Genomic DNA, 27,663 nt, shown 5'->3' on the forward strand with positions numbered 1-27,663 from the left:
CACCCTTCTCAATGTACCTGCCAATGTAGCCAATCGCATCCATTTGTTGTGACTGTCGCAACGCCAACGCAACTTAAAGGCCGCAGCGCGATCACCTGCCGCTCACGTACCTAGTTGGAATGTGGATTGTGCCGCCAGTGATAGGTAGTGTAAGCGCAGCATGCGCTTTGAGTACAACAATTACTAGCCAAAGCAACAAAAATGTTGGTGGAAAACAAGAGATAGTCGTTAAGGCACACATGCCGCCAATGAATTCTAAACAACTGTTCCTTTGTGCCGTTTTAATTTAATTGTATGTACTTAAAATATTTCTAGTATTGCCTTGAGTGCCGCTGAGAATTTTCACATGACGGCTATGTAGTATGCTCTGCACTCGAAGTAGGAGTCTTCTTTTGTGTGGTGGTTAGAGCCCATAATATTAGACGGCATGCCGAGTTGTTGGGGTAACTGAGGTACAAATTAACTATAAAAATGTCCTTTTTATTTAGACATTTTTTTTTCTAATGATCAAATGAGCTAACTGAGAAGAAGAGTGCAAAATACATATCTGTAAAACCTTCAAAGAGGCGAAGTGCCTGGCCTCATTGCATCGAGCAACTTTGTAATAAGATTTATATGCACAAAATCTGGATTATAGGGTACCAAAAAGCTGATAAAGAGATGATTTATATGTATGTCCAACCTCTATGTTGGGAATGTGGAAGAGAAGGACGATATACCAAAGATGCCTTTTATGATTGGCTGGAGCTCGCTCCCATGATTTAAAAATTGTGCATGGCCTCCCCAAATGGGTTGAGGCTGATCGACTTCGCAGGGGCCCGAAATATGGTTGTCTGTAGTACTAGATTCCAGCACAAGAAAGTCTATCAAGCTACCTGGCTGCCTCCATCGAAAAGTTCGAAACCAGATCGATTATGTTGTGATAGATGGACGACACGTATACCGTGCCTTTGACGTGCCTACGCTCCGAGGACCTAACATCGACTCGGACCACTATCTTGTTGCAGTCAAGATTCGCACCCGCCTCTGTGCAGCAAAAAACGCACGCCAACAGACACAAGGAAGGTTCGACGTCGAGAAGCTGCAATCACAACAGACAGCCGAACGATGTTCTACTCGACTTGCACTCCTGCTCTCTATGAGCACTCGTCAACAACTCGGTATAAGGGAACTGTGGGACGGCATTTCAAGCTTCTAACATATAACTGCAAGCGAAATCATTTATTTTCGTAAAGGCTGAAAGAACGGCTGGAAAGCGTGAATATGAAGAGCTTGAGAAGCGGGCCGTAAGGCATAAGAATCACAAATTCTACGAAAAAATGCGGCGACTAACATAAGGTTTGAATAGCGGAGCATACTCTTGTAGGTCCCAAAGTCGAATAGCAATTACCTGCCTGAAGAACAAAAAAGCGTCACGGGCGATGGATTACCGGCCGAGCTACTCAAATAGAACCACAATCGCCGCCAAATAACGTGGGATAAGCCTCCTTAATATCGCATATAATGTCTTATCGAGCGTATTGGGTGAAAGACTGAAGTCCATTGTCAACAAACTGGTTTGACCTTATCAGCGGGTCTACAGACCTGGAAAATCACAATTGACCAGATAATCAACATGCGCCAAGTCTTGGAAAAGACCCGTGAAAAGAGGATCGACACACACCACCATTTTGTCGATTTTAAAGTCGCCTTCGACAGCATGAAAAGGAACTGCATCTATGCCGCTATGTCTGAACGTGGTATTCCCGAAAAGTTAATACGGCTGTGGAAGCAAGACTATAAAATGATTGGTTACATCCGAAATTAGTTCTTCCTTAATTGTTTTGCTTACTTTTTGAAGTAAAGAATACTAAGAGCAAAAATTTGTTTTCTTAAAAATTCAATTTCAACCAAATAAAAGAATTTTATACTATCTTACAACCATTTCTCGGTAATTCTCCACTAAAATGAATTCAACTTACAATATGAAATTTTTATAACCACACGCAGCGCGCATTTCGCTCACGAAACGTCCATCGACAGGTCCTAACATCATTAAGCGTGACAAGTCTTCCTGCTCTGCGAATTTATGCGATTACATAAATTCTGCGGGAAGTCTGCTGCTGTCATTAGGTAGCTGCTACTACAACTAAGAGCACAGTGAAGCGTGAACGTTCTGCGCGGCAGTGTTGCCACCAGTGGCTATCAAATTTTTATTAGATTTTTTTGCACGTGTATGTGTGTGCATAAACGCCATTTTACGACTTCAAATTTCAGTCATTATTAACAGTTTCCTCAATTTTATGGACACTTAAAGTTGTTGGCAGAAAAGCAAAGCATTAAGATGGGAGGAAAAATAAAAATGAAAAATTGCACATCAACGGAAAAGCCATGAAATGACGATGAAATATTCCAGCTACCTAGTTATATACATAAATCAGATATATAAACATGCCAGTAGCGCATGAATCTGCCAACGGAAAACAAATTCTCTTCTAAAATTTATGTGCTAAATAATTTTATGGAAGTCACCTACGGCCGCATAGGACCTAAGCCCTGCCATTGTATGCGAGGCTGCACTTGCCACAGTCCGACAGTCCCGCTTCATGTGATTTATGCGCATAAGTCCCTTTTAATGCAGTCACACACACTATTACACTAAGCACTGACCATACTCACACAGGCTTACATACCGACAGCCCTTGATCACCAGCTAAATGACCGTGGTGATGCCGGTGGTTCGTTGCGGCAGCCAAAATATAAAATTGAGGCTTTAAAATAAAAACGTCATGCATCATAAATGGCAGTGCTTACATGTGTGTTGTTGTTTATTTTGTACTGTTTGCGCGAACATTAAAGTTTTGTAAGTGTATATGTATGTGTCAAGCTCTCACGGGTGCGGTAATAATTAGGAATTTTCTTATTAATGGCGCGTGTTGTGTAATAATAAATAAGCTCTGCTGAAACTGGGCGATTTGAGCTTTTGGAAAATTTCAAATAAAATATATTAAATAAATTGCAATGGACTTCGCGGCACGTTTTTCGCATTAGCAGGCAATGTCGTATTCACAAAATGTCAGTGTATTGAAGGTAACTGAGATTTATTAGCTATTGATGGATGGCGATAGCATATACGATGCACAGCCCAATTATCTGATGACTCGGATTTCATGGCGATAACCCCGTTTGGAGTTAATTTGTGTTTGTCGTTACTAGAGAGAGAGAGAGAGAGACGATGCACAGCCCATTGGAAAATACGGAAGCAAAACGGATAAAACAGTGGGCCCTGCCGGTCGCTTAACACATAATAACGGGCAATTTGCAAGACTTCCCTTTGTACGGTATTAAAAATGACCAGGAAGGGTTGCTATTTCGGAGATCTAACCGGTGGACAACCAAATTCGCCGTATTTAAAAGTAAAATTATTTAATGTTTAATTGAAGATCTTTGTCCACCTGGTCTTTCCAGTGAAGTGGAGCTCTTCCTCTTCTTCCACCAGTGGATACCGAATCGGAAACCTTCAGAGCTGGAGTTTTCTCCTCCATCCGGACAGCATAACCTAGCCAGCGTTGCCGCTATCTCTTAATTCACTGAACTATATTAATGTCGTCGTAAATCTCGTACAGCTCATCGTTCCATCGAATGCGATACTCGCCGTTGCCAATGCACAAAGTACCATAAATCTTCCGCAGAACCTTTCTCTCGAAAACTCGCAACGTCGACTTATCGTCCATGCCTCTGCACCAGATAGCAGTACGGAAATAATGAGTGACTTATAGAGTTCGGGCTTTGTTTGTCGAAAGAGGACTTTACTTCTCAATTGCCAACTCAGTACGAGTTATTCTGCGTTGGATTTCGAAGCTGACCTTGTTGCTGTTGTTAATGCTAGTTCCAAGATAGGCTAAGTTATGTACGACTACGAAGTTATGACTGTCAACAGTGACGTGGGAGCCAAGTCACGAGTGCGACGACTTTTTGTATGATGACAGGAGATATTTCATCTTGAAAACATTGTACCTTCTCTATTTAACTCTGCAGCTCGTATTATTTTCTCTAGCTGACGGACTTATAGTTGTTGGTCAACGTCAGTCGTTTTGCGGGAATACCAAATTTTGCTGTCAAAAACAGCGCCGAAATCAAAGAAGATGTTGGGTGTGTCGATCCCCTTTTCACGGGTCTTTTCCAAGATTTGGCGCATGGCGAATATCTGGTTATTGATTTTCCAGGCCTAAAGTCTCACTGATAAGGTCCAATCAGTTTTTTTTGACGATGGGTTTTAATCGTTCACACAATTCGCTCGATAGAACCTTATATGCAACGTTGAGGATACTTATCCCTCAAAAATTGGCGTTTGGTTTTGTGGATTGGACAGAGCACACTTCAAATCCATTCCAATCGTCGCACTTTCGTCCATCCATATTCCTGAAGGAAACTGATACATGCTCTTTCGCGGTCGTATTTGAAAAGTTGTGTTGTTCTTCAGACGGGTAATAGCTTTTTGAAATTCTTCATGGTCGAGCAATAAACTGTCTGCTCTGAACATCAGCCACTAGATCAGCACTTTGGGACCTACAGGAGAAAGCTCCGCTCTTGAAACCTTCCTCCCTCCGTCGCAGTGGACGCCCAAATAAGCTTGTTTCCGTGTCAAAAATGCCCACAAAATAATCTTTGATGACCGTAAAGTCAAATTGTCCGACTCTATAGACATCAATTGAATATGTATGAACATCATATCTTTCACGAATTTAGGCAATAGAAAGCTCTATGCAAAGTAGGTACCGCGCCAGCTCATTTTGACCAAAAACAACGACGATTTGATGATTTGTAGCAGCATTTGAAGAGGTTCAAGCGTAATCAAACCGAGTTTTTGCATCGATATGTGACAATGGCTGAAACATGGCTCCATCATTTCGCTTCGAAGTCCAATCGAGGGTCAACCTTGTGGACTGCACACAATGAAATAGAGAGTAATGGTGTGAGTTTAAGCATATTTTCCCAACTTTGTTTAAAGTCCTTTTTGCATTCGAACACCGTTTTCACTATTTTCGTTCAACTTTTTCGTCGTTCTCAGATTACTCCTAAAACTCCCAACTTGACCATAAACAAATAGTAAATGCCAACGAACCAAAACTCTACAGATTTCTGTGTTTTTCTGTAAAATGTGTTTCTATATTATTGCATACACAGAAAAAATTTGATATTTTTAAATCATGTGTATAGGTCCGCTGCATGTTACAATATCGTTTCCCTACTATCGGAGCAGATAGTCACCACATTGTAGGAGGCTGCACTTCGTAGCTGTAGATCTGCTGCCTTTTTGCAGGCATCTACGATTGGAAGGCACTACAATTACAATGGTCAGGAAACCTAAAACTGCAGCCGATGGGAAGCTCCCGATTCCTATTCGCAAAAAAACCGCCCCTCTCCACCACCTAGTTCTTCCCTTCCATGCGTCACTCGAAGGTACATCAACAGGGAAGCGACAGTTCCGGCTACTCTCGGTGACCTGGTTATCCAATTATTTTTGAATAAAATCGAAGTGTTCGAGCTTTCCAGAGTTAAGACCTAAATGAACTCATTTCTTATCTCAAGTTGACAGTAACTCAGAGGCTTACTTCAAGTCAGTGAAAATATGGTCCAATTTCTCTGATTGTGATGCCGAAATCTGACTATCTACTACATAAAATTGGTGTCGATTTTAATTTGAACTATTTGCACGACTATACACACCCACAAATTTGAAGATATTTTTTTTTCTCATCTATGTTCAAATTCAATCCAAAATGGTCTGACTATTTGCTATTGGTTTTCGTCCAACAACAGCCTTAACACACTTCTTTATGAAAATCGAATTTTTATAGATTACTGCTCAAATCGATATCGTGAAATACACCGGTAGTCTTATGGTCCTGCAATGAATTGCATGTTTCGACCGAGAATCTTAGGACCAGAAACACGACATATTTCTCCCAATTAGTTTGAACCCCCGTTTTTTTGAATCTTCTCTGAAGCCTGTTCACTGGAAATATTTAAGTTAAGTCCATATTTCATTTTAAGTAGTACTTATGAAAAGAGCTTTAAGCTTTCTCATACAAATTTTGAAGATCTAACGGCATTTTCCACAGCGTATAGCGCAAATAATCACAGAAATGCGTTTTTATCACAAAAAAGAAACGCTGCAGACAAACTTTTCACACACTGCAAACACGACACGACTCCAACACTCCTAACACCTTCAACAGCGACTAACTTCGCAACATAAATATATGTATTTACTTCTGTACTTTTTCCTATACATACAAGTACTTATATACTTGGTTGTGAATAGGGACACATTTAAGTGTGTCTTCAAAGCTGTTCGCTGTCAGATTTGATCTCCTGCAGGGATAATAAATTTCTGTTGCAAATGCGAAAATACAAAATGGCAGACCAGCAGCATTGCCAGTTTTCTCCACTGACACTAAAGGCGGGAAGCTTAAACGATCTGCAGCCACACGCCGAGTTTTGCTTAGCTTCAAAATTTTATTTACTCGTTTTTGTGGTGCTAGAAACACTCAGCAAGTGAGTGGTTGCGGAATCCTTACAAGAATTTAATTGCTAACTTACGAAGATAAATGGAAATTCGAAAAATTTTCTTAGTAATTTGAACGTGATTTCAAAACCGAAAAGCCACCTGCAGTTTGAGTTGAAATAAAATGAAGATGGAGATTACTCTTGCATGCCACAAGCTCATAAATAATAATAGTGAACTTAGTAGCTCCGTGAATTATGCAGATTCCTGCTTATTACTAAAGTAATGACTTTTGGTAGAGTTTTGTGATGAAATAAAACATAGAAAAGAAAGAAATAAAAGTGGTTGAAATCGTTAGGAGAAGTATATATTTACGCTTTATTTTTGAACCAAAGAATTGCAGAAACTGTGGTCTAGCCTTCGAGATTGAAAAGAACCTTGAGGTGGGTATAAGGTGTGGCAGCAGGAGATTTCGAGAACTCTAAGCATTTTGACAAATTAAGAGGAAATAAAAAAACGACATAAGGTCTCTCCCTTACCATATATTGGGACAGAATAGAAAAGCTTATACATACCTTGATAGAACTTAGGGGCTTTCAACATCTATATAGAAGGTTCAAGCTAATGAAATGGGATCTCGACAGAAGCATGGTGAGGAAAGTCAAAACCCAATGGAAAGTTACCTGGGTGCAAAATTGCAAAAGTCATGTGCAAAACGGTAGATCACAAAATTCCCAATGAAACACGATAGAAGAGACTGCAGAAACATGCGTCAAGCGCAGGCATCCTAAACGATGACTACTCCTCTTGGATTTTGCAAGTGAACACCAACTGGTATCGTAAAGAACCAAACTGGTCTATGCGTGGCTTATTGGTCTACCAGTTTAACCTAACCTAACCTAATGGAGTGGGAGCCGAAATCTATTTGCACGGACCTGGATCTCCGACGACCCTTCAACTTTCCGGAATACTTCAGTATCTACCAGGCGGAGGTCTCTGACGTCTGAAAAGTGTCTCAGATAGTTAACAACGCAAGATGCAACATGAACCAGATCAATACATACATATGTCGATAGTCAGGCGGTAATTAAGACAATAATCTCACATTGCATTATGTTAGAGAATGTCCTCAGAAGCTGGGAGGCTTGGTTCCAGACCACAAAGGAATTCCGGTAAACGCTATAGTTGATGAGGTTGCCAAAAGTGCCATCCGTCTGGTTACCGAACCAGTGCAGTACAGTACGGATGTCAATGAAAACGATATGCAGTGAAAGTTTCCGAAAGGGCTGACAGACGGTTAGAATGACTTAAAGACATGCGGATCGCCTAGATCGTGTGCAAAGGGCTCACAGACTTATCAGGGTGAGATAGAATGCCTTAAAGACATGCGGATCGCCAAGATTATGCGCAAGAGCTCTAAAGAAAAACACGTAAGGTTTTTATTCGCACGGTCTCGAAAGAACTGCAGGAGGGTTTTTGGTCTTATGACAAGTCACAACCTACTAGCATCACATGGGAGTCGGATGCTCATTAGTAACAACAAAACTTGCAAAAGTTCCAAGGACATAAGAGAGAGACTGCTTCCGTCCTGCCTTATATAGAATTAGTTTTGAATATAGGAGCTTCGAAGTTCAAGGAAGTAGATGAAGTACCACAATTGGGATTAGCAAGCGTTAATCTACCAAGAACTGCGCCCTTAACAAACTCTTAATTCGGACCTCTACTGTCAACTAATGGATTGCCTTGGACCGTCTGTAGGAAGCAAACACCCAAAGGCGGACAGCTTTGGCCAATAGAAGAGACATTGTGCTTCATAAAGGTAATGCTAGGCCGCACAAATTGATAGCGACTTGCCAAAAGTTCAGTAAGCTTGGTTGGGAGATTCTTATGTATCCACCTTATCGACCGTTTTGGCACCAAGTGATTACTACCTAGTTCCTGGCAAATTCAAACCAATCTTCAATTAAGTTTTCGCGATGAAAATGGCGTTTCTAAAGTTTACTAAACTCAAAAATATTCAGTCCAGTTAAATATTTACTTTAAAATATCTATTTAGTGTGTATGTAAAAAGTCTCTTAGTCGCTCAGCTGCTAATAAGTTTTCATTTTAGGTACCGTTGTCGACTAAGTAAATATGTATAAGCACATGTGCGCGCCTGTGAAATCCTCTCTAACAACTCAAGTGTAAAATACAATATTACCAGCGAAAACTATGTGGACACATACCTGGGCATGCCCACACAAAAGCCACATGTGAAGCAACGTGGTTGTGTCCTTCAACACACACACTCTCCCTTACCCGCCACACACGCTCTCACATGAGCACTTTAACACTTTTCTTGGTTCCAAATTTTTCCACTTCAGCCGCTTCACCTTGGCTGCCAAACCAAGTGAAAATTTTCGAAAAATCACTAAACGAGAAAAGCCGAGAAAGTCTCAAGCCAAATTGTGGCGGAGCGTGTGCGTGTGTTTATCGCCTTGCGGCTGCAATGTCTGAACTTGCCGCAAGTTATGTGACACACAAATGTTGCTGAATATAGTATACATATACTACATAGCTTGTTGTTGTACAACAACAATATTTTCTACCTTCCTCTTTGCTCCTCGCAACGTGTCTTTGTTTGTTGCTGGGACTTCAATTTCATCTTTGGCTTCGAATGCTTCGAAAGGTGTTCTCTATTGGATTAACTCGAAACCATACAAGCGCACACACACACATATATATATGTATACGAGTATAATACGTACACGCATAACGGTTGTTGGGATTTGTTGTTATATCGGATTTTCGTGCATTCTTGCGCTTCCTGGTCATTGATTTGGGAAATCTTGCAAGAGGTATGCCAACGGGTCGAGTGAACAAATTGCATTGTTTGCAAAAGGCGGAATATTTTGTGGATTAATATTACGTACGAATTTTTAAAACAAACCCTGTAGGAAATGGTAAGATATAATGCGAGAAGAAAGACCCTAACTAAGTATATATATATCAATGATCATCAGATGAGCTAAGTCGATTTAGGCTTGTCCGTATGTATACACTCAAACTAATCCCTCAGCTTTTGAGATATCGGTCTGAAATTTGTCGTTCTTTTCTCAGCAAGAGGCTGCTCGCGCTACTATCGGATATAGCTGCCATACAACTGACCGATCAAAATCAAGTCCTAGCATGGAAAGATCTTTTATATGTCAAAGGTTGGGTCGCGCCATACCTACTTGTCCTTAGATGGAGGTTCAGTTTAATTTTGACTAAAATATTCGTCATAGAGAACATCATCATCTAGTCCCTTGAACTGCGTAGCACCTAAATATCTAAGACGAGTTCTAGATAATGCTAGACAGAAGCATAGGGGATGTTCGAGCGTTTCTCTTATGCTTACTTCCCAGCATTTTCTGCATGTAACCTCGCACTAATGCTCATCCGGTTGGCATGTGATGATCTTGGCGAACCGCATGTCTTTGAGACATTCCATCACACCCTGATCCGTCCGTCAAGCCTTCCAAACAATTCAGCGTTTTTATTGAATTCCGCATTTCCTGTACTGACTCGGTAGTAAGACTGGTTTTGCAAGTTTGAGTGAACGAAAATACTTCTTAGGAAAACGCGAAGAAGCCATGGATAAAAGCTCTACTGAGCTGCATGAAGATTAATACAGAACTAAGTCAGTTTAACCTCAGATTAAGCGAATAGAACCTACACAGAGGGTGTACTGTCGCCTCTCCTGTGCTCACTTGTAGCAAATGAACTTCTCAGAAAATTTGAAGGAACAGCACCCAAACTGAAATCTATGCAGACGCCAATGCTATGCTAGTGACGGGCAAGCGTGATGAATAACCGCTTTAAATGTCTTATAGCAATGGGAGATATCGGCTAACCCAGAAGTAAACGATGGTAAGATAGATATGGTTTAAGAAAGTATAAGATTATTAAGAAGTATAAGAATCCGACATGGAAACAACCGAAGCTTAAACGGGTCGAGTTAACAACTAACGATCATATTTGGAAGTAACCGCTGCCAGCAAAATCTCATACAGGAAACCGTTGGAATGTATACAGCAGCCGGGCAGTGACTGCATAACGGGGGTATTAAGAACCAGCCGCAAGATTGGCGGCGTTAGGTGAATTTTTCTTAAGAACTTTTGGTCACTTTGGCGGATTTTTCAACATCTACACGGACAGATCCAAAATGGCTATTGGATTGGGCAACACGATCCGTTGTGTGGACACTAGATCTCAGACGACCCTCAAGCTGCTGAAATACTACAGTATCTTTCAGAAGAAGATTTGAAGAACGTCAATATATACGTCGATAGCTAAGGGGAAATTAATCTCACATCGCACTGCGTTAGAAAATATTTTTAGAAGCAGGGGGACGATAAATATAATCGCTGGAACCGGAAAGCGGCTGCAATTGTATCGGGCTCCAAGCCACAAATGGGTACTGAAAACTAAATATCGAACCACGATACATAATTAAATTTCCGAAAAGGCTGACAGACCGATCAGAGTGAGATGGTTATGTAGGATCATGAAGACCGTGTGCAAGGGATCGGAATGAAAACACTCATGCTTTTTGCACACGATCTCAAAAATATTGCAGGACGGTTGGCATATATGTATGTACACAGGTCACAGGTCAATAAGTACTGGCATCACTAGCAAACCGTCTTGACATTATTAACGATGACATATGAATGTAGAAAGTGCAGGAAAGTAGGAATGTGAGAGGCGCTAGAACATCTTTTCTGCTTCTGTGCAACCTTATCTAGAACTCGGCTTAGAAATGTATGTGCTTCGAAGTTCGAAGGACTGGATGGAGTATCAGAAATATGTAGATACCAAGTCTTCGCAAGATTTGGAGCTCAAGAAACTGGTTGAAGTATCAGAATAAGATACTAAGTCTTCACGATCTTTGGAGTTCAAGAGACTGGATGAAGTATCAGAATTAGATAGCAAGTTTACGAAAGCTTTGGAGTTCAAATGACTGCATAAGTATGAGAAATAGATACCGGGTCTTCGCAAAGTTCAAAGGGCTGAATGAAGTATCAGAATTAGAAACAAAGTCTTCGCAAGCTTTGGAACTCAAATGACAGGATAAAGTATCAGAAATATATAGCAAGTATTCGCAAAAAGAGTTGATATCCTGTACGACATAAACTTCAGCTCGTGTTAAATTGTATCTCCATCTGGCATTACAAAGGACCTTTTACGAATGTTACGTTATTGTGAACCCGACCTAAATCGCTTGCAATCTTAGCGCACCAAACGAGTGAGACAGAATATGTCACTCACTTTTCTTACACTTCCACCTTCTAGTCTCATAATATGGTATTATATATAGAGGTCTAGCTAAAGTCATTATCCTTGAACTCTTGCTCATTGAAACAGCTAAGCATTTTGTGACTCATTTTATGCGAAATTTCAAAAACTTTCACTACGCAAACTCATTGAGGAATTTTCAACTAGCACTTCACCTTGAAACAACAACTATTTACCGCACGCGCAACAACAAATTTCTGAAATACAAAATTTTATGCTCGAACGCCTTGCGTCGCTGGAAAATGATAAGCAACAAACTGACACAAGAAGCTTTTTGCATAATCGTAAAAGCATTTCACCAAATGACGACGCTTTCCAAGTATACGCACGCCCCTGCACCCGCAGCGAGTACACGTAAACGTATGAAATGACAAAATTACAAAGTAGATCTTAATTTCAGCCGCAAGGAATAACTACGAAAAATAAAATGTAATAATCCGAAAAGACGAGGGGATGGGCGGAAGCTGGAGATGCAGCTTGAGATTGAGACAGAAAGGGAGAGGAAAGTGTTAAACCACAAAAACGCGGCGCTGCGAGCTGTTGGCATTCAGTAATGCAGTGAGGGCGGACGCGGTGTGAGAGGCAAGTAAAGAGTGGGTGGCTTTGTGTTAGGCAAAGGCGTAGCCACCAGCAACATTTTGATGCTTTTATCGCCATTTCCTTACTGTAACCGGTAAACTAGTTGTTGTAGTTGCTTTTTTACATTATCATCATCGCTACGACAGCATACAAATGCAACGCTGTGTTCTCCTTATTATCCTTGCGGTAGCAATGATTGCAACGCTGAGGACAATGATGCCTCAAATGCGCAACAAGCCGAGGAAGCAGCATTTAAAGGCAGCCCCCATGAGCTGCTGTTTGAGGGAGTACAAAATATAGTTATTAGGACAACAAAGGAAGAAAACAGGTAATTGAAAGGAAGAGTTAAAGCGTGGGATTGGTGAACGGGGTCTACAGCAAGCATTCATTCATTAGATGACCTTGTCAGACGAGCTTTCAAGGCAGTGAAATAAATTGCTTTTTTAGGGTACTTAAAATCGCTGTATTTTTGGATTCCCGGTTAGTATGTCTTTGGCTAAGCTTTGTTTATCTCTAAAATATTGTGAGATCTACTCCAAGTTTATGAGAGGTATTTTTGAACTCAACCGCTAACCTCTATTTATCAAGTTCCCATGCCTTAATCTCATATATGTACATATGTATATATTCGAGACAGTTTTTAACATAAAAATATTTCACCAGAGACTGGTGAAATCGGTTAAATCATTCCCTCAACCTCCATATATCCAATAGTCTTTCGTCTGGTTTACTTCTTACCGTATACATCGGATGACTTAGTAAGCTGAGACGTGCTTTAAAAATAGTTTTTTTTTATATCTTATGAGGTAACCCAATCAGATTCCCCTCTCCTCTGTTGCCTCTTTGGTAAGATATTTAGGACCGCAGCCCTTTGGCTCCGAAAACCTATTTGACTCTAAGGCAGACAGAGGTTTGACAGTCACTGAGAAACGAGACAGTGGACGCCTAAAGCTGGACGCTCAAATTGGCATTATCTGCCTGAAAGGGGTTGCCAATAGTGGGTAACCAAGAACGTCGAGTTCACGTAGCCGGAAAGGACAATCGACTATAGAGTACAAGTATAACTGTGTTCTCCAAAATTATTTGGGAAATATGCTGTTACAACAACAACAATGCATTTTTCTGGATTTTTTTCGAACGCCTTTACCATTTATTGCACGCTTTGATAAATACTTTCTGGAGACTCACCGAAGCTATTATACCCTTCAAAAAAGAAACGATGCTCATACAATAAACTTTCATTTTCATCGGGCAGTTTGTATGGGAGCTATATGTAAATGATCTGAAAAATTTATTGTTGTTGTTGTATCGGCAGAAAATATTACTGAAGTAATTTTGAGGCTGAGTTGATTGCCCGGATGAAAATACGGGTCCGTTCCGGTTACTTAAACCTGACTGTCGTGGGAACGGACAAAAAAATCTGAAAATTGTCTTGGCAGATTGTACCATTGCTTTGAACGGTAATCTTTATTAAATTTCGTAAAAATTTTTATTCAAATAAAAAAAAAAAACTTTTGTAGATTAGGTTATGTTAGTGAACATAACAAATCAACTTACACCTCATAACATAATATCTTATGCTACGTCAAACGCAAACAATAAAATTTCAATTCTTCCGAACACCCCATTTTGTTCCATTCCACATTGTACCCCACTTTGCTGCCAACTATGAAACAGATGACATCAGTGTTTTGACATTTCTCTGAACACAACATTGTTGTTGTTTGACACCTAAGTTTTTGTATTTTGTGCAAAGTGAAAAATTTTGCGCTGCGCTTTTAAAGTGTTTTACACGCTGCTAAATATAAAAATTACGGGTTTGTTTGCCAAAAAACACAGCACTGCCTATAATAATGGCGGATCCAAAGTTCGAGAACTTGCCGGGAATTGTAAGTATGCGCATATAAAGCGGCCGTAAATGGAAATTCAATAAAACTGACTCACATAAGCATACCGCACCTTGACACGATTTTATATGTAATTTCACACTTTTTAGGCTTATGACCAACCCGATGTCTATGAGACGCCCGACAATGGTGAACCTGATACATCAGATTACTATGAAGAGGAGGCGGATAATGAGTCCATCGAGCGTATGCACATCTCAACGCGCGATGCCTACAATCGTTTTCGTGGCGCTTCGCTTGATGGCAGCGTAGACTTTTCCGATCGCATTGGCCGGCGTCTATGTAAAGGTTACGATGCGCGCTCCGGTGAGTACGAACTAGTCGGTTTGGGTGAAAAGGAGACACCGGTGCAGAAATGCCGACGTCTACAATGCGAAATGAACGAGTTGATGGATGAAGTGGCAGCACTGCAGGTGGATCGCAAAATTGCACAGGAAGAAAAAGATTCATACGATGCTGTGGCAACCGTTATTGCTACGGCAAAGAAAGTATTGGACTCTTTACGTTTGGAGCAAGTGCTAGGCAAAGAGCAAGCACCATCAGCCGCTGATAAGGAAGTTAAGCAATTGATTGGTAGGTTTTTAAATATATGCAAATAAAGCAAAAACAAATTTTTAAAGTTAATTATTTTTAATTTCAATAATTTTATGCAGGTCAAGTGGAGGAATTCAAAAAATCGGGACTCTTAACCGCCATACCAACACCAGGCACAGATTTGGCTGCATCTGCACGCATCGCTAAGCTAGAGCATCGTTTGCATCAACTGGAACAAGCTATTGGCGCACAACCAGAGAAACTCAGTCGTCTTACCGCCGTTACGAACACAACAAACGTTTTGGAGGCGGTGCATCAGCTTAGCACCAAAGCAGCACTGTTACAGCCCGATAAGTTGGATGTGATCGAGACGCGTCTCACTACACTCACAGGTAAAATGGATGCAATTGCCGAAAAATCGAGTGGTTCTGCTGATGATGCGAAGCGTGATCAAAAAGTTATCGAACTGTATGAGATTGCGAAACGTACGGAGCCGGTGGCTGAAATATTGCCAGACATAATAGAACGTATGCAAGCGCTTGAATCTTTACACAAATATGGTGAGTATGCGGTTGTAGTGTTTAGTGAAATCAATAGTTTATAATTCTACTTTTTATATTTATTATATAACAGCTATGAATTTCGCTAAAATAATTGCTGAAATTGAGGAGAAACAAACTACTATTGCAACCAGCTTGGTAAGCAACAAAGAACTGCTACATTCAGTGCAAGAAACATTTGCACAAAATCTGGAAACCATGAACAAGGAGGTCGCCAAAGTAGAAGAGCGTGTACAAGCCATTGCGGGCAAGAAATAAGTAATATATAAAGCGTTGCACACACATTTCACTCACTGAGGCAACTGCTTATGTCTAAACTAAATAAATAATTTAATTTGTTTACATATTCTCAAAAACGCAAAGTATTGTAATTTTCGTTTAAGCTAAACATTAACTGTGAACTTTTTTGGGTTGATTTTAAATCGGCATTAAGTTGCAGTAAACATTTTTATGTCAATAAAAGTTAATGTGCTTTGAAATAAATTCAATTTCGATGTTTTTAATGTATGTTGCGTCCAGTCAAGTATGTAGTAGCTGCAACAACAACAGCAAAGTTTTTGAATACAATAATTTTCACAAGAGCAAAAACTTATGTGTATGCAAGCGGATATTAAGCGATTTAGAATAGTTTTTGTAGCTGAGAAGCTCATTATGGTTGAATCTCACATTAAGGGCAATAGTAAGGCAAATTGTGTTATGTATTGTACTATATAAAAAGCTATTCCATAGCATCTTTGTGGTATAAAGAAAATTGTGCACTGTTTCGGTCACTGTGGCTGCAAGGTAACACTCGTTCAGTCTGTTGTCTTGAATCAAGCAGGATAGTTTTCATTCAGTCTGTTGTCTTGAATCAAGTGGCGTTTTGTACATTCTAGGATATATTAAAATTGCTGCAAATTCGCAGTCCAAGCCTTAACTTCAACTTACTAGTTTTTATATTCGCCTATTCGAAAGCAAGAAGGAATTGGTTCAGCTAATACTATTTCTGATTACATATTTAGAGATAATTAACTTCACCGAATCAAACTGCCAAAGTAAACATTTGATCGCAATATAACTATATAGATGTGTTACATATAATTTATCTACTTGCATACATATATATTTAAATAAAATTCACAATTCGAACTGAATAAAGTAATGTGCTTACCTTTACCCTTATGTACAGAAGTCTGATGTTGGACGCTAGATATAATTTTTACATTGACCATATTATGTAAATGGTTGGGATTATGGAAATACTTAACAAATTGATTTTATAAAATAATATTTTGTGTTTTCTACCCTAATGCTAATTTGGAAAAATACGCGCCCGTTGAAGCGTCTTCCGCTAGAGACGTAGAAACAAGCACAGCACAATAAGCACTTCGCGCATGTTTAAAGCATACTTTGAGTTGCACAGATATACAGACAAACTATCATATATTATGTTAAATGTAAACTACACTGATTTTAATTAAATTACACACTTATAAAAAATATTTAATGCACACAAATTTAACACACGACATTTTCACACTTTTCGAACGGGGAACAAACTGGAATAGAACTAATCTGACTTTTCATGCCGTTTCCGTTACTTTGTCAATGGCGAAAACGTAACTAGAACATATCCGTTGTTAAATCTGTTACAAAACAGAAAAGTGCAACGAAGAATATAAAAAAGAAATATATATAAGAAAAAATGGAAGAAACGAAATATATATACAAAAATAAAAATAATATATAAAGCATTAAGCTCGGCGTAAAAATTATAGTGATGATGTGGTTATAATGCAAGTCAGGACAGTGCGAACTTTAACAAAATCTAGCGCATTGCAAGTGCAAATTTTCTTTGGTTATTGCTGTTGTTAGTTGTTTGTTGTTGCTAGCACAGGCTTATATTTCGTAAAGCATTTGTTCCAGAAATGTCGCTACACAAGCAAGAAAAGAAGTGATATTCTTTAGTATGCCATTGTGATTATTTGAGGGGCTATATACAATAAGAATTTTCAAATAATTAAATTTTTTTATTTTATTTTCTTAATGTACATACATATATTTGAGAATGCACACAGAAAATTTTATAGCGTTTCGGTGAATATTTTCGAAGTTACACGCAAATTTGAAAAGGCGTTTCGGAGTGCTTGGAAGTTCAAAGCCAACTTTAAACGCATTTTTATAAACCGATTAGTCTCAAATTTTAACACGAGTTTCTTAATATATTTTTTAGTAATCAAACGAAAGTTTTTTTCGTACCGATAAATATTTTTTCGTTTATAAACAATTTATAGTCGAAATTTTGATCAAAAATTGATGTTTTTGGTAGTAACCGCCATTTTGTCAAAAAATTTTATTTTGCTTATTCCTTCGATTTGCTAAAATCTAGATTAACATTACTTTAACGAAATCTGTTTGGTTTTTTAATTTCAGAGGATTCAGTTCAGAGATATAGTGGTCAGCGCAAAACGTCTTTTTTGAGAGGAGCTCCCGGAGATCAGCTGTAAGTTTTTTCCAAATAAATATTTTTACTAAAAACTAAATCTTAAAATACAGTTAGAAGATACCATAATATGTGTAAAAATTTTTAGTTCAAAAAATTTAAAAGATTTCTCAAGAAAAAATTCTGGATAATTCGCTTTAATTGTAAAATTTTTTGGATTAATAACTCGCTTTAATTTTCCAGAATCTTTTTTTGAGAAAACTTTTAAATTTATTAATCCGTGTATACGGCCTTCTAACTGTATATAACCCCTTAAGGCTTAAGGGGACTTACCATTTTCATTTTTCGTTCGTCATGTATTTGTGAATTAAATTTGCCTTTGTTTATTTTACAATTTTTATTTAAAGCCTTTTTATTTATATTATTCATAATCATAATCATAATAGTAATAATAATCATAATATAATAATAATAAGTAATAATAGTGATACGCTCACGTCGTATAATATCTTGAGATAGTACACATTTAGCTTTGAATAAATTTTCATACATTTTTTTCGCCTTTAATATCAATTTATTATATAATTTTTCACTGCTTCATTCCCGCTTTATGTATACATATTTGCATTATGTTTTGCTGCTGCTTTCCACAGTATATCTATATATATATATATATATGTGTATATATATATTAATTATTGATCTCAACTTTTTCCATTTTATTTTTAAATCCTTTAAATATAATGCTTCGCCGTTTTCCTCATTTTACTATACTTATATGTAGATATTTTTGTGTTTATATGTCATTTAGTTATATAATGAGTGTTGCATATTTGTATGTATGTATTTATGTTATGTAGTTTTTTTGTGTTTTAATGCAAATGTGTGCTTTAATGTGTATGTATGTTTGTTTTTGCTATGCTGTGAGTGTTTTTGATGGTTATATTGGTTTGTTTGTATATATATTTTTTTAAAATTATGTTATATACTTTTTTCTGTTTTTGTAGTTCTATTTTCTGCTACAACGCACCTAAATGCCTGTTCAATTGCCCATAATGCTGTTCACACTTTTTGTAGAATTTTAATTTAATTTTCTTTTTCTTTATTTTTTCAGAGTATAAGACATTTATTTAAATAACTTATTGTTGCCTCTTACTATTTGTTATATACGTAAGTGTGTATATATTTTTTTCAGTGTATATATCTGTTTCGAAAGTGTTGTACATTTTATTTTTTTTCCTTATAATTTTTAATATCAATAACTGCTTTGTTTGTAGTTTTGCTTTGATTTTTATTCATTATTTCATTAATAATTGTTTTGAGTTTTAATGTCAAACTTTTTAGTTCCGTTCTTTCGATAATTTCAACAAATAATAATTATTATTTTATAATAAAAAAAATATAAATATTAAAAAAATTAAACTGAGCGCTTTCACTATGCACACATTGTCAGTTAAAAGCACAAGCTGCGCTTAAAATTTGGAAAAGTTTTGAAAAAATGTTTTAAACAATAGAATTATTTTCTTTTAAACTTTTAATTTCTATTTTCAGACCATAACTTGCCTACAGTACTATGCGCTTAACGTTCGTTCCCTAGCATGGAACAACGAAAGCGCGCTATACAAAGCTTTTACTTTGCTTACAAAGCATTCACTTCGCTTACAAAGCATTGACTTCGCTTACAAAAGCTTTCACTTCGCTTACAAAGCATTCTAACTTTGCCCACGAAGCTTTCACTTTACATAGGAAGCTTTTCCTTTGCTTACAAAGCGTTCACTTCACTTACAAAGCTTCCACTTTTCTCACAAAATTTTCACTTCGCTTACAAAGCTTCCACTTTTCTCACAAAATTTTCACTTCGCTTACAAAAGCTTTCACTTTACTTAAAAAGCTCTAACTTTTGCGTACGAAGCTTTCACCTTACATAGAAAGCTTTCACTTCTACAAGGCTTTCACTTCGCCCACAAAACTTTAACTTTGCTTACAAAGCTCTGGATTTGGTTACAAAGTTTACCCTTTGCATACAAAGCTCTTACTTCGCTTACGAAGCTTATAAAGTTTTTACTTTGCTAACAAAGCTCTTAGTTTGCTTGCAAAGTTTTCACTTCCTTTACAAAGTTTTCACTTTGTTAAAAAATTTTCACTTTCCTTACAAAGCTTTAACTCACAAAGCTTTCTCTTTGCTTACAAAGCTTTCACTTTGCTTACGAAACTTTTACTTTGCTTAAAAAGCTTCCACTTTGTTTATTATCGTCCATATACACCTAAAGCTTTATAGGGTTCCTACACTTTGACTTATCTAAAAGTATGCGTCTCAAAGCTTGCACAATTTAAAGTTGTGTTGTGAAAGCTTTTAAATAATTGTTCAGAGCTTTGAAAGCTTAAAACGTTTATAAAGATTTTTTTTCAGTTTTCAAATAATCATATTCAAATAAATAGTAAAGCGTTGCCACAAATTCACAACTTTCCCATACTAGCGATTTTATAAAGCATATCAACCCTGCAAATTTCTTGAATCTAAGCAAGCTTTCGAAGGTACTGAAAAAAACACTGAAAGCTCGAGTAAATAATCACATTCTAGCCCAGCATAAAATACTATATTTCCAAACTTTTAACTTAAAGAGCTTTAGTAGTTTAGCTTTGTAGGCTTTAAAAAGTTTTATAAAGCTTTTTGAAAAGCTTCGAAGGTACTGAAAAATATTATTAAAGCTCAAATAAATATTTGCCTTTTAAAATACTACAAGCACTAATTTTTTAAACTAAAAAGCTTTAGTAACTTGAGCTTGCATATTTTCGAGCTTAAACATTTTAGAGAGCTTTTTTGAAAATTTTCAGAGCTAGTTTTACATTCTATATTTAAACTCTTGTCGCATTTTTTAAGAGAAATTTGTAACTCATCCGAGCTTTTAAGCTTAAATATTTTCGAGAGCTTTTTCGAAATGTGGCAGACTATATACATTGCATACATTTTTACTTTTATGTCGTTTCATGTAATTCTTTTACTTCGTCCATGCTTTACTTTTTCGCTCAAAATCATTTAAAGCCATTTTTGTTAAATTTTTCAATTAGCAATGGAGGGATGTGGTTAATGACATACTCGTGATATTTTACTACATCTAAAATCTTACAACGATTGCTTGTGCTTTTGAGAAGTTTATGTGGCCTTAGTTTAGATTGCCTTAGGACTTGGTTATGAAAGAAGAGAATTTTTTTTTAAGTGAGAGTTCTCTATTCAACTTAAGAAAGCTGAGAAGGTAAAATATTTAAATATTTCTTTAGAAAGGTCAGAAAGAAAGCAACCACTCGTTTAAATAACGGTTTATATCGAGCTTTATGAATTTTTTTTCGAAATTTAATTTATCTAACGCTTTTTAGTGGAGCTTTCAGTACATTGTGTAAATTAGTTGGTTCTTTACGTGCTGAATTTCAAAATATTTCTCGCGTTGGTAACTCTATGTAGTTGTTGTTGCACACCGAGTTTTGCAACTTGTTTAAACTTGTTGGATTAGTAACTAATTTTTGGTTTTTAATTTTTTTCTGTATACATACATACATATTTGTTTTCAATTAAAAATTATTGTTTTTTGGTTTTAAATAATATTTTTTATATATTTTTAATACTTTTGTTTAAAATTTAAATAATAAGCAGTTTGTTTTTTAGTTTTTTATAAACAAGTAGTTGTTAAATAATAATTTAACTACTGTAATTAATAATTTAGTTTAATTTTCTTTAAGAACTTATGTATTTTAGAATAAATATTTTTATTTGAGATAATTGATTTTTCATTTTTTTATGATAATTTTTTGTTTAATTTTTATTTATTATTAAGTGTTATAATTTTTTTTTATTTTTTTTAATTGTCATAATTTTTATTTTTTTTATTGTTTTAATATTTTTATGTTTATTTTATATATTTTTTTTATAATAATTATTTTTTTGTTACAGTTGCAATTATATATAGTTTTTAAATATATGTATGTATATATATGTATATTTTTTTGCAAATCATTTTTATTTTCTTTTGTTTTGCTTATTTTGGTGGAATCCATATTAGTGCTTTTATAACGCCTAGTAGGCCACTTGATTTACATATAACATAGTGTTTATTGTTGTTGGTTGCTAAATACATCAATTACATTTGCGTTTTATACATTCAATTTTTTGCTTAGTTTTAGTGAATTTAAAGAAGTTTAAAATGCTAAAAAGGACAAACATAATAAAATTTTTTTTTTCAAAAAATCGAAACAAAAAGATTAAAAAAAATATAATAAAAAATCATTTAAAAATAAGAAAAAAAATACAAAAAAAATATAAAAATCAAAAGTTGGCCAGACTGTTGTAGCTAACCTCAATTTGGTTAGAGAAAAAAATAGTTTTTTGAGGTTAGTTAAGCAGATAAATTGCTAAACTTTTAAATTTAAGTTTAAAGATCTTCAAAAATATTTCAAAAACTTGGCCACACTTGCAACTTAACCTCAATACGGGGCTTAAGCGGCCTAAAAATATGTTTTTGAGCTTAGTTAAACGCTTTAGCGCTCAAAATAATATATTATTTATTTATTATTTTCAATGCGGAAAACAGTTACACCAAAAATTATTTAGAAATAAATTTAAAAATTAATAAAAAAATTAAAATCAAAAAAATTGTTAAAAAATAATATATCAAAGAATTATTAAAAAAATTATAAAAAAAAAACGAAGTTGAAATTTTTTAAAAAAGATTTAAAAATATTATTTAACCAATAGTATTTAAAAACAATATATTTAAATTAAATTTAAATAAAAATATTAATATAAAAACAAAATTAAAAAAAAAAACAAATTTAAAAAATTATTTAAAACAATTGTTACTAAGCAAATGGTATTTAGAAAAAGTTTAATAATATACAAAAAATATACACCATTAAAAAATATTATTTTTTTTCAATGTTTTTTTGTAAATCATTTAATTACATTTTTTTAACGAAGAGAGCAGGCATATTATAAATATTTAGAAAGTGAAAAATATTACAAAAAATTAATTAAATAAAATATTATTAAACTAATAATATTGAAAATATTATTAAAAAATTATTTCCAGCTGTCTTCACTTAAAAAAAAATAATGTTATGAATATTTATAAAAAATATTTTAAAAATTTTAATTATAAAAAAATTAATTTAAAAAACTATTATTAAAATATTAAAAAATTATTTCCTATTCTCTTAGTATTTATTTAAATAATATTATATAGAATTATAAAAAAATATTAAAAAAAAAAATATTAAATAAAATATTGAAAAAAAGTTATTAAAAATTTTTTATAACGTAAAAACATATATTATTAAAAAAATATTTCCTATTCTCCTCGTTCTAAAAAAAAAATTAAATTATAAGGCATTATAAAAAAATATTTTAAAAAATATTAAAAAAAACATTTAAAAAAAATTTCAAACAAAGTTAAAAGAATTTTTATTTAAAAAAAATATTATAAAAGAAATATTAAAAAAAATTTAAAAAAGAAATATTAAAAAAAAAAATTTTAAATTTAAATAAATAAATAATTTATTTTTACTATATTGTTTAAATTAAATTATAAGGAATTATAAAACAATATTAAAAAAAAAACATTTCAAAAAAAATATTTCAAACAAAGTTAAAAGAATTTTTATTAAAAAAAAGTATAAAAAAAAAATATTAAAAAAAATATTTAAATTTTAAATAAATAAATATTTAAATTTTAAATAAATAAATATTTAAATTTTAAATAAATAAATATTTTTTTTAAATATATTGTTTAAAAAATATTTGCTGCTCTCTTCGTTTTATAAATCCACTCTCGCAGTCTGGCCAAAAATTATTTATATTTTTTAAATTTAAATTTAATAAAAAAATTGCCTATCTCATACAACTGTGTATGTGTGTGTGTGCCTAAGCCATTTCACTTCAAAGTCTTGCTTTGCCAATTAAACTAGCGTCATTTCAACTACTACGCACATACATATGCATTATAAATATTACTGTTGTCTTTATTTTCTTTCTTTTGCTCTTTACAATACTTTATTTTCAATTACAACTACATTTACACATAAAAAGCTGTATTTTGTGGGCGAAAATAAATTGCTACACGCACAATAATTAATTTTTAATGCATAAACGCTAAAATTTTTAAACATATATTTAGTATACACGCATTATAAAATGCTAATTTTTTGTTGTTGTTGTTTTTTTGCTGCATTACTTTGTTGTTTGCAGAAATTAAACTATTTACAATAAACTATTTGCATATTTTTGCAAAAACAAAATAATTAAATAAATACAATTAAAGTGAAAAAATGTCTAAATTTACACTTATGCTTGCCTACAATTAAAATAAATTAAATATACAAATAAATAATTAACAGTTATAATAAATTTAAATTTGTTCATGTTGCTTAGTGTTTTTTTATATAATTTTTGATAAATTTTTTTCTGATAACAGTGAAGCGTATTTAAGTTTTTTCTTTTTACTTTGCAATATTTGCGTTTCCTTACACTAATTTTTTGTTTTTTATTTTTGTTTTTGTTTTTGTTTCTTTGCACACAATTAGAGTGGATGAGTAAATATTTTCTTGAATATGCTTTTTTTTAAATACAATAAATATTTTTATGCATTTTTATGTTTTGAGAAAATGCGAAAATTCACTACAAAATATACCGAATTTTACAAATACAACAAATACAATAACTAAACCGCACGCTACTAGAATGCAAACAAACTTTTGTCACTTTTTTACCACTTTAATACCACTGTCCGTTCAAAAAATAGCATAAAAATTCAAAAACGACTGCTGCACGACTTTCGCTCGACGGAATCCTCAGCGGTTCGGACCAAATGTTTCTGTCAATATTTTTGCATAAATACTCAGCGCTTTGCTACGCTCCCTTACGCACTTACATGTTTTACTAATTTTTCATGTATGTCGCATGTGTGTGTGTGTGCTTGCGCTCAGTGTGTGTCTCATAACGGCCTAATTTCCTTTTCACTATTTTACTTTTAGCTAACTTTCCTGTAATCATTAGTTTCATTTTCACCTCGCCAGCATATGGTACAATATATGAGCCTGTCATATATGTATGTATGTATGTGTGTTTATGTGTACATATGCATGCATATAACGCTTTATATGCATGTATGTGTGTGTGTATATATATGTATATCTTAATATTTATAGCTAAATAATACATAATTATTCCTTTGTTGTAATCTCATATTGTTTTTGTTTTTGTTTTTGCATATACTGTTCAGAAACACGCTGTCCTTAAAACACTAATACGGATTCCATCGTAATTGTATCTCATTTGTTGTTTGTCTGTGCATTTGACGCCGTTGTGGCTTGAATTTGTGATGCGGTTTGCGATGCCGACTCCAGTGTGCGACGTGCCAGTCTTGACCTGAAGTGCAGAAAAGGAAAAAAAAATGTTTAAAAATTGTATAGTCAAGTAAAATTAAATGCAAAAATGAAATTAAAGCAAAATTAAAAAAAATATATATATATATGACACATTTAGCATACTTTTAGGCGTTTTGACTTTTCGGTAAACAGATGACTTAAATTATTAAGTAATTTAATTCAATTCAAAAAGAAAACGAAACGGTTTTTGGTTTCAAACTCATAAAAAAATATAAATTTAGCATACCCATAGGCGCTAATTGTCTAAAATGACTATATATGAACTCCTATATGAGTTAATGAATATTTATATGAATTTTTTAAACAAAATTAAGCTTATGCTGCACAAACCCACAGTTGGAATTTAATTGTAAAAAATATTTAGCATACTGTTAGGCGTTTTGCCTTTTCAATGAACATAACAACTTAAATTATTAAATTTTTCTAGTCAGTTTGTTGGAAAATAAAAAAAGAAATCAGAAACCAGTTACAAACTCAGAAAAAGTTCATAAAATTAGCATACCCACCCGCAGGCGCTATTTGTCTAAAGAGTCCATATGTATATGAACTCATGAAATCTTATTTGAGTTAATAAATCTTTATTTGCGTGAATTTCTTAAAGAAAAGTAAGCATAAGCTCCACAAAGCACAATTGGAAGTTAATTGTAAAAAATATTTAGCATACCCGCAGGCGCTTTTCACTTCAATTGCTATGGGTTTGTACATTAATACGTATTAGCTTGAATTTCTTAAAGACAAATTGATAGTGTGTGTAAAACAATGCACCAAACTCCGTAATAAAAAAAATTTTAAACAGATACATAGCATATACGTAGGCGCGCTTCGACTAAAATATCGTTACATGAGTATATTAATGATTATTTTTGTAAATTTATTGAACAAAACGGAAAAAAAATATTTCAGTACTCAGTCTGAGGTTTATAAAAAAAATTCTTAGCATACTCACAGGCGCTAATTGTCTAAAATGCCTATATACATATGTATATATTCTTGAATTCTTATTTGAGTTAATAAATAATTATTTACGTGATTTTTTTTAAGAAAAGTAAGCACAAGTTGCACAAAACACAGTTGAAAGCTAATTCTAAAAAAATATTTAGCACACTCTCAGGCGCTTTTCACAGAAATTGATAAACGTTTGTTAATTTATACTTATTTACTTGAATTTCTTAAAGAAAAATTGGGAGTGTGTATAGAAAAAAGCACTAAACTCAGTAAGAAGGGAAAAAATTTTATGACTTTACTCACTTTATCTGTCCAGCCAGTAGCGGATTTATGGCATATAGCCAATCGTGTACCTCCTTATCGCCCAACGTTTGCAGCAGATAACCACGATGTTTAGTGACCACACTGCAAGAAAACAAAATTAAATTAAAATTTTGCAAAAAATTATTTTTCAACAATTTCAATTTCCAAAAAATTTCGAAAAATTTGTTCTCAAAAATCAAAATTTCCAAAAAAAATATTTTCAAAAATTTAAATTTTAGATCTTTTACCTAAATGTGTTGGGTATCTTAACCATCGCAGCCTGATCCTCACTGCACTCAACCTGTGCGGTCGCCAAGTTCAATACTGCACGTTCCACTGGATCCTTCTCGGACTTGTAGATGAAAACATAAGGGCGTCGCACAATCTGAACGAGAAAATATTGATTTTAATACAAAAAAGAAAACAGCGTTTTCTTCCATTACACTTACCACCCAGCGCTTCTTCCAGCCCGAACCGCCATGTTCCAATACATTCAGCACACCCTTGCGCGCCACCACAGCGCTCACCCTAATCTCCTCCAACTCGGGTACGTACAAGCGTAGCGGTAATGCCGGCTGTGTAGCGGGTGCTGGCGCTTCCCAACCGTTGGGCGCATCAGCGCGATCGGGCGAACATAACCTGCAAAAGGCGCAGCAAATTAACAATGAGGCAGAGTTTAGACAACGCGGTGGCACGAAGTATGTAAAACGGTAAAGTGAGAAGCGTACATTGAGAATTTGAAAAATGTGGGGAAGAATGCAGTTAAATTTACAAAAGTACGCACGAAACATTGATAGACTTATACAAAAGCAATTCGTATTTACTACCGTAGGTGAGATAAGGAGAGAGAGGACGACTTGTGGAGTATGTGAGTGGTGAATCTAATTGTGTGTTAGTAATGCTTACGCTTAGTATACAAAATATATGTGTGTATGTGTGAGTAAGTGATCGCAATGATTCACTATTTGACTAATGTGTTAGTAAAGCATATGTGTTAAGTTATTAGTGCTCTTCTCGGAAGCGTAATTTTCAAACAGTTATGTGTTTTTGTTGCAAAAGAGTACTCTTACTTAAGAAATCAATATAATTTTTCGAACGCTTTTAAGTAAATGAACTTAGCTATGAAAAACTTCAGCTTATTCAGCTTATTGCCGCTAATTCAGCATATAT

At 34.7% G+C, this 27,663-nt stretch overlaps 2 protein-coding genes and 1 long non-coding RNA gene across 3 annotated transcripts in view; 1 reads left to right on the top strand and 2 right to left on the bottom strand.

The window, feature by feature from the left end:
• LOC126756163 (uncharacterized) overlaps positions 1–16,911 on the bottom strand; it is a 120,274-nt gene extending 103,363 nt beyond the window's left edge. The window contains exon 1 of the long non-coding RNA XR_007666549.1: positions 16,540–16,911. This is a non-coding gene — a long non-coding RNA (uncharacterized LOC126756163). The remainder of the gene's footprint in view (positions 1–16,539) is intronic.
• LOC126756154 (dynactin subunit 2) lies at positions 14,075–15,877 on the top strand. The gene is made up of 4 exons (XM_050469009.1): positions 14,075–14,277; positions 14,385–14,868; positions 14,949–15,389; positions 15,463–15,877. The coding sequence occupies exons 1-4, from the start codon at positions 14,242–14,244 to the stop codon at positions 15,645–15,647; spliced, it is 1,146 nt and encodes a 381-aa protein (XP_050324966.1). The 5' UTR covers positions 14,075–14,241; the 3' UTR covers positions 15,648–15,877.
• A 1,563-nt stretch (positions 16,912–18,474) lies between the features above and the next one.
• Positions 18,475–27,663, bottom strand: part of LOC126756646 (kinesin-like protein unc-104) — a 50,789-nt gene continuing 41,600 nt past the window's right edge. The window contains 4 exon segments of the mRNA XM_050469862.1: positions 18,475–25,225; positions 26,494–26,595; positions 26,742–26,878; positions 26,943–27,132. Of these exon segments, the coding sequence (XP_050325819.1) occupies positions 25,129–25,225; positions 26,494–26,595; positions 26,742–26,878; positions 26,943–27,132 (526 nt within the window). The 3' untranslated portion in view covers positions 18,475–25,128.

This window comes from Bactrocera neohumeralis, chromosome 4 (assembly GCF_024586455.1).
Source record: "Bactrocera neohumeralis isolate Rockhampton chromosome 4, APGP_CSIRO_Bneo_wtdbg2-racon-allhic-juicebox.fasta_v2, whole genome shotgun sequence".
Lineage (NCBI taxonomy): Eukaryota > Metazoa > Arthropoda > Insecta > Diptera > Tephritidae > Bactrocera > Bactrocera neohumeralis.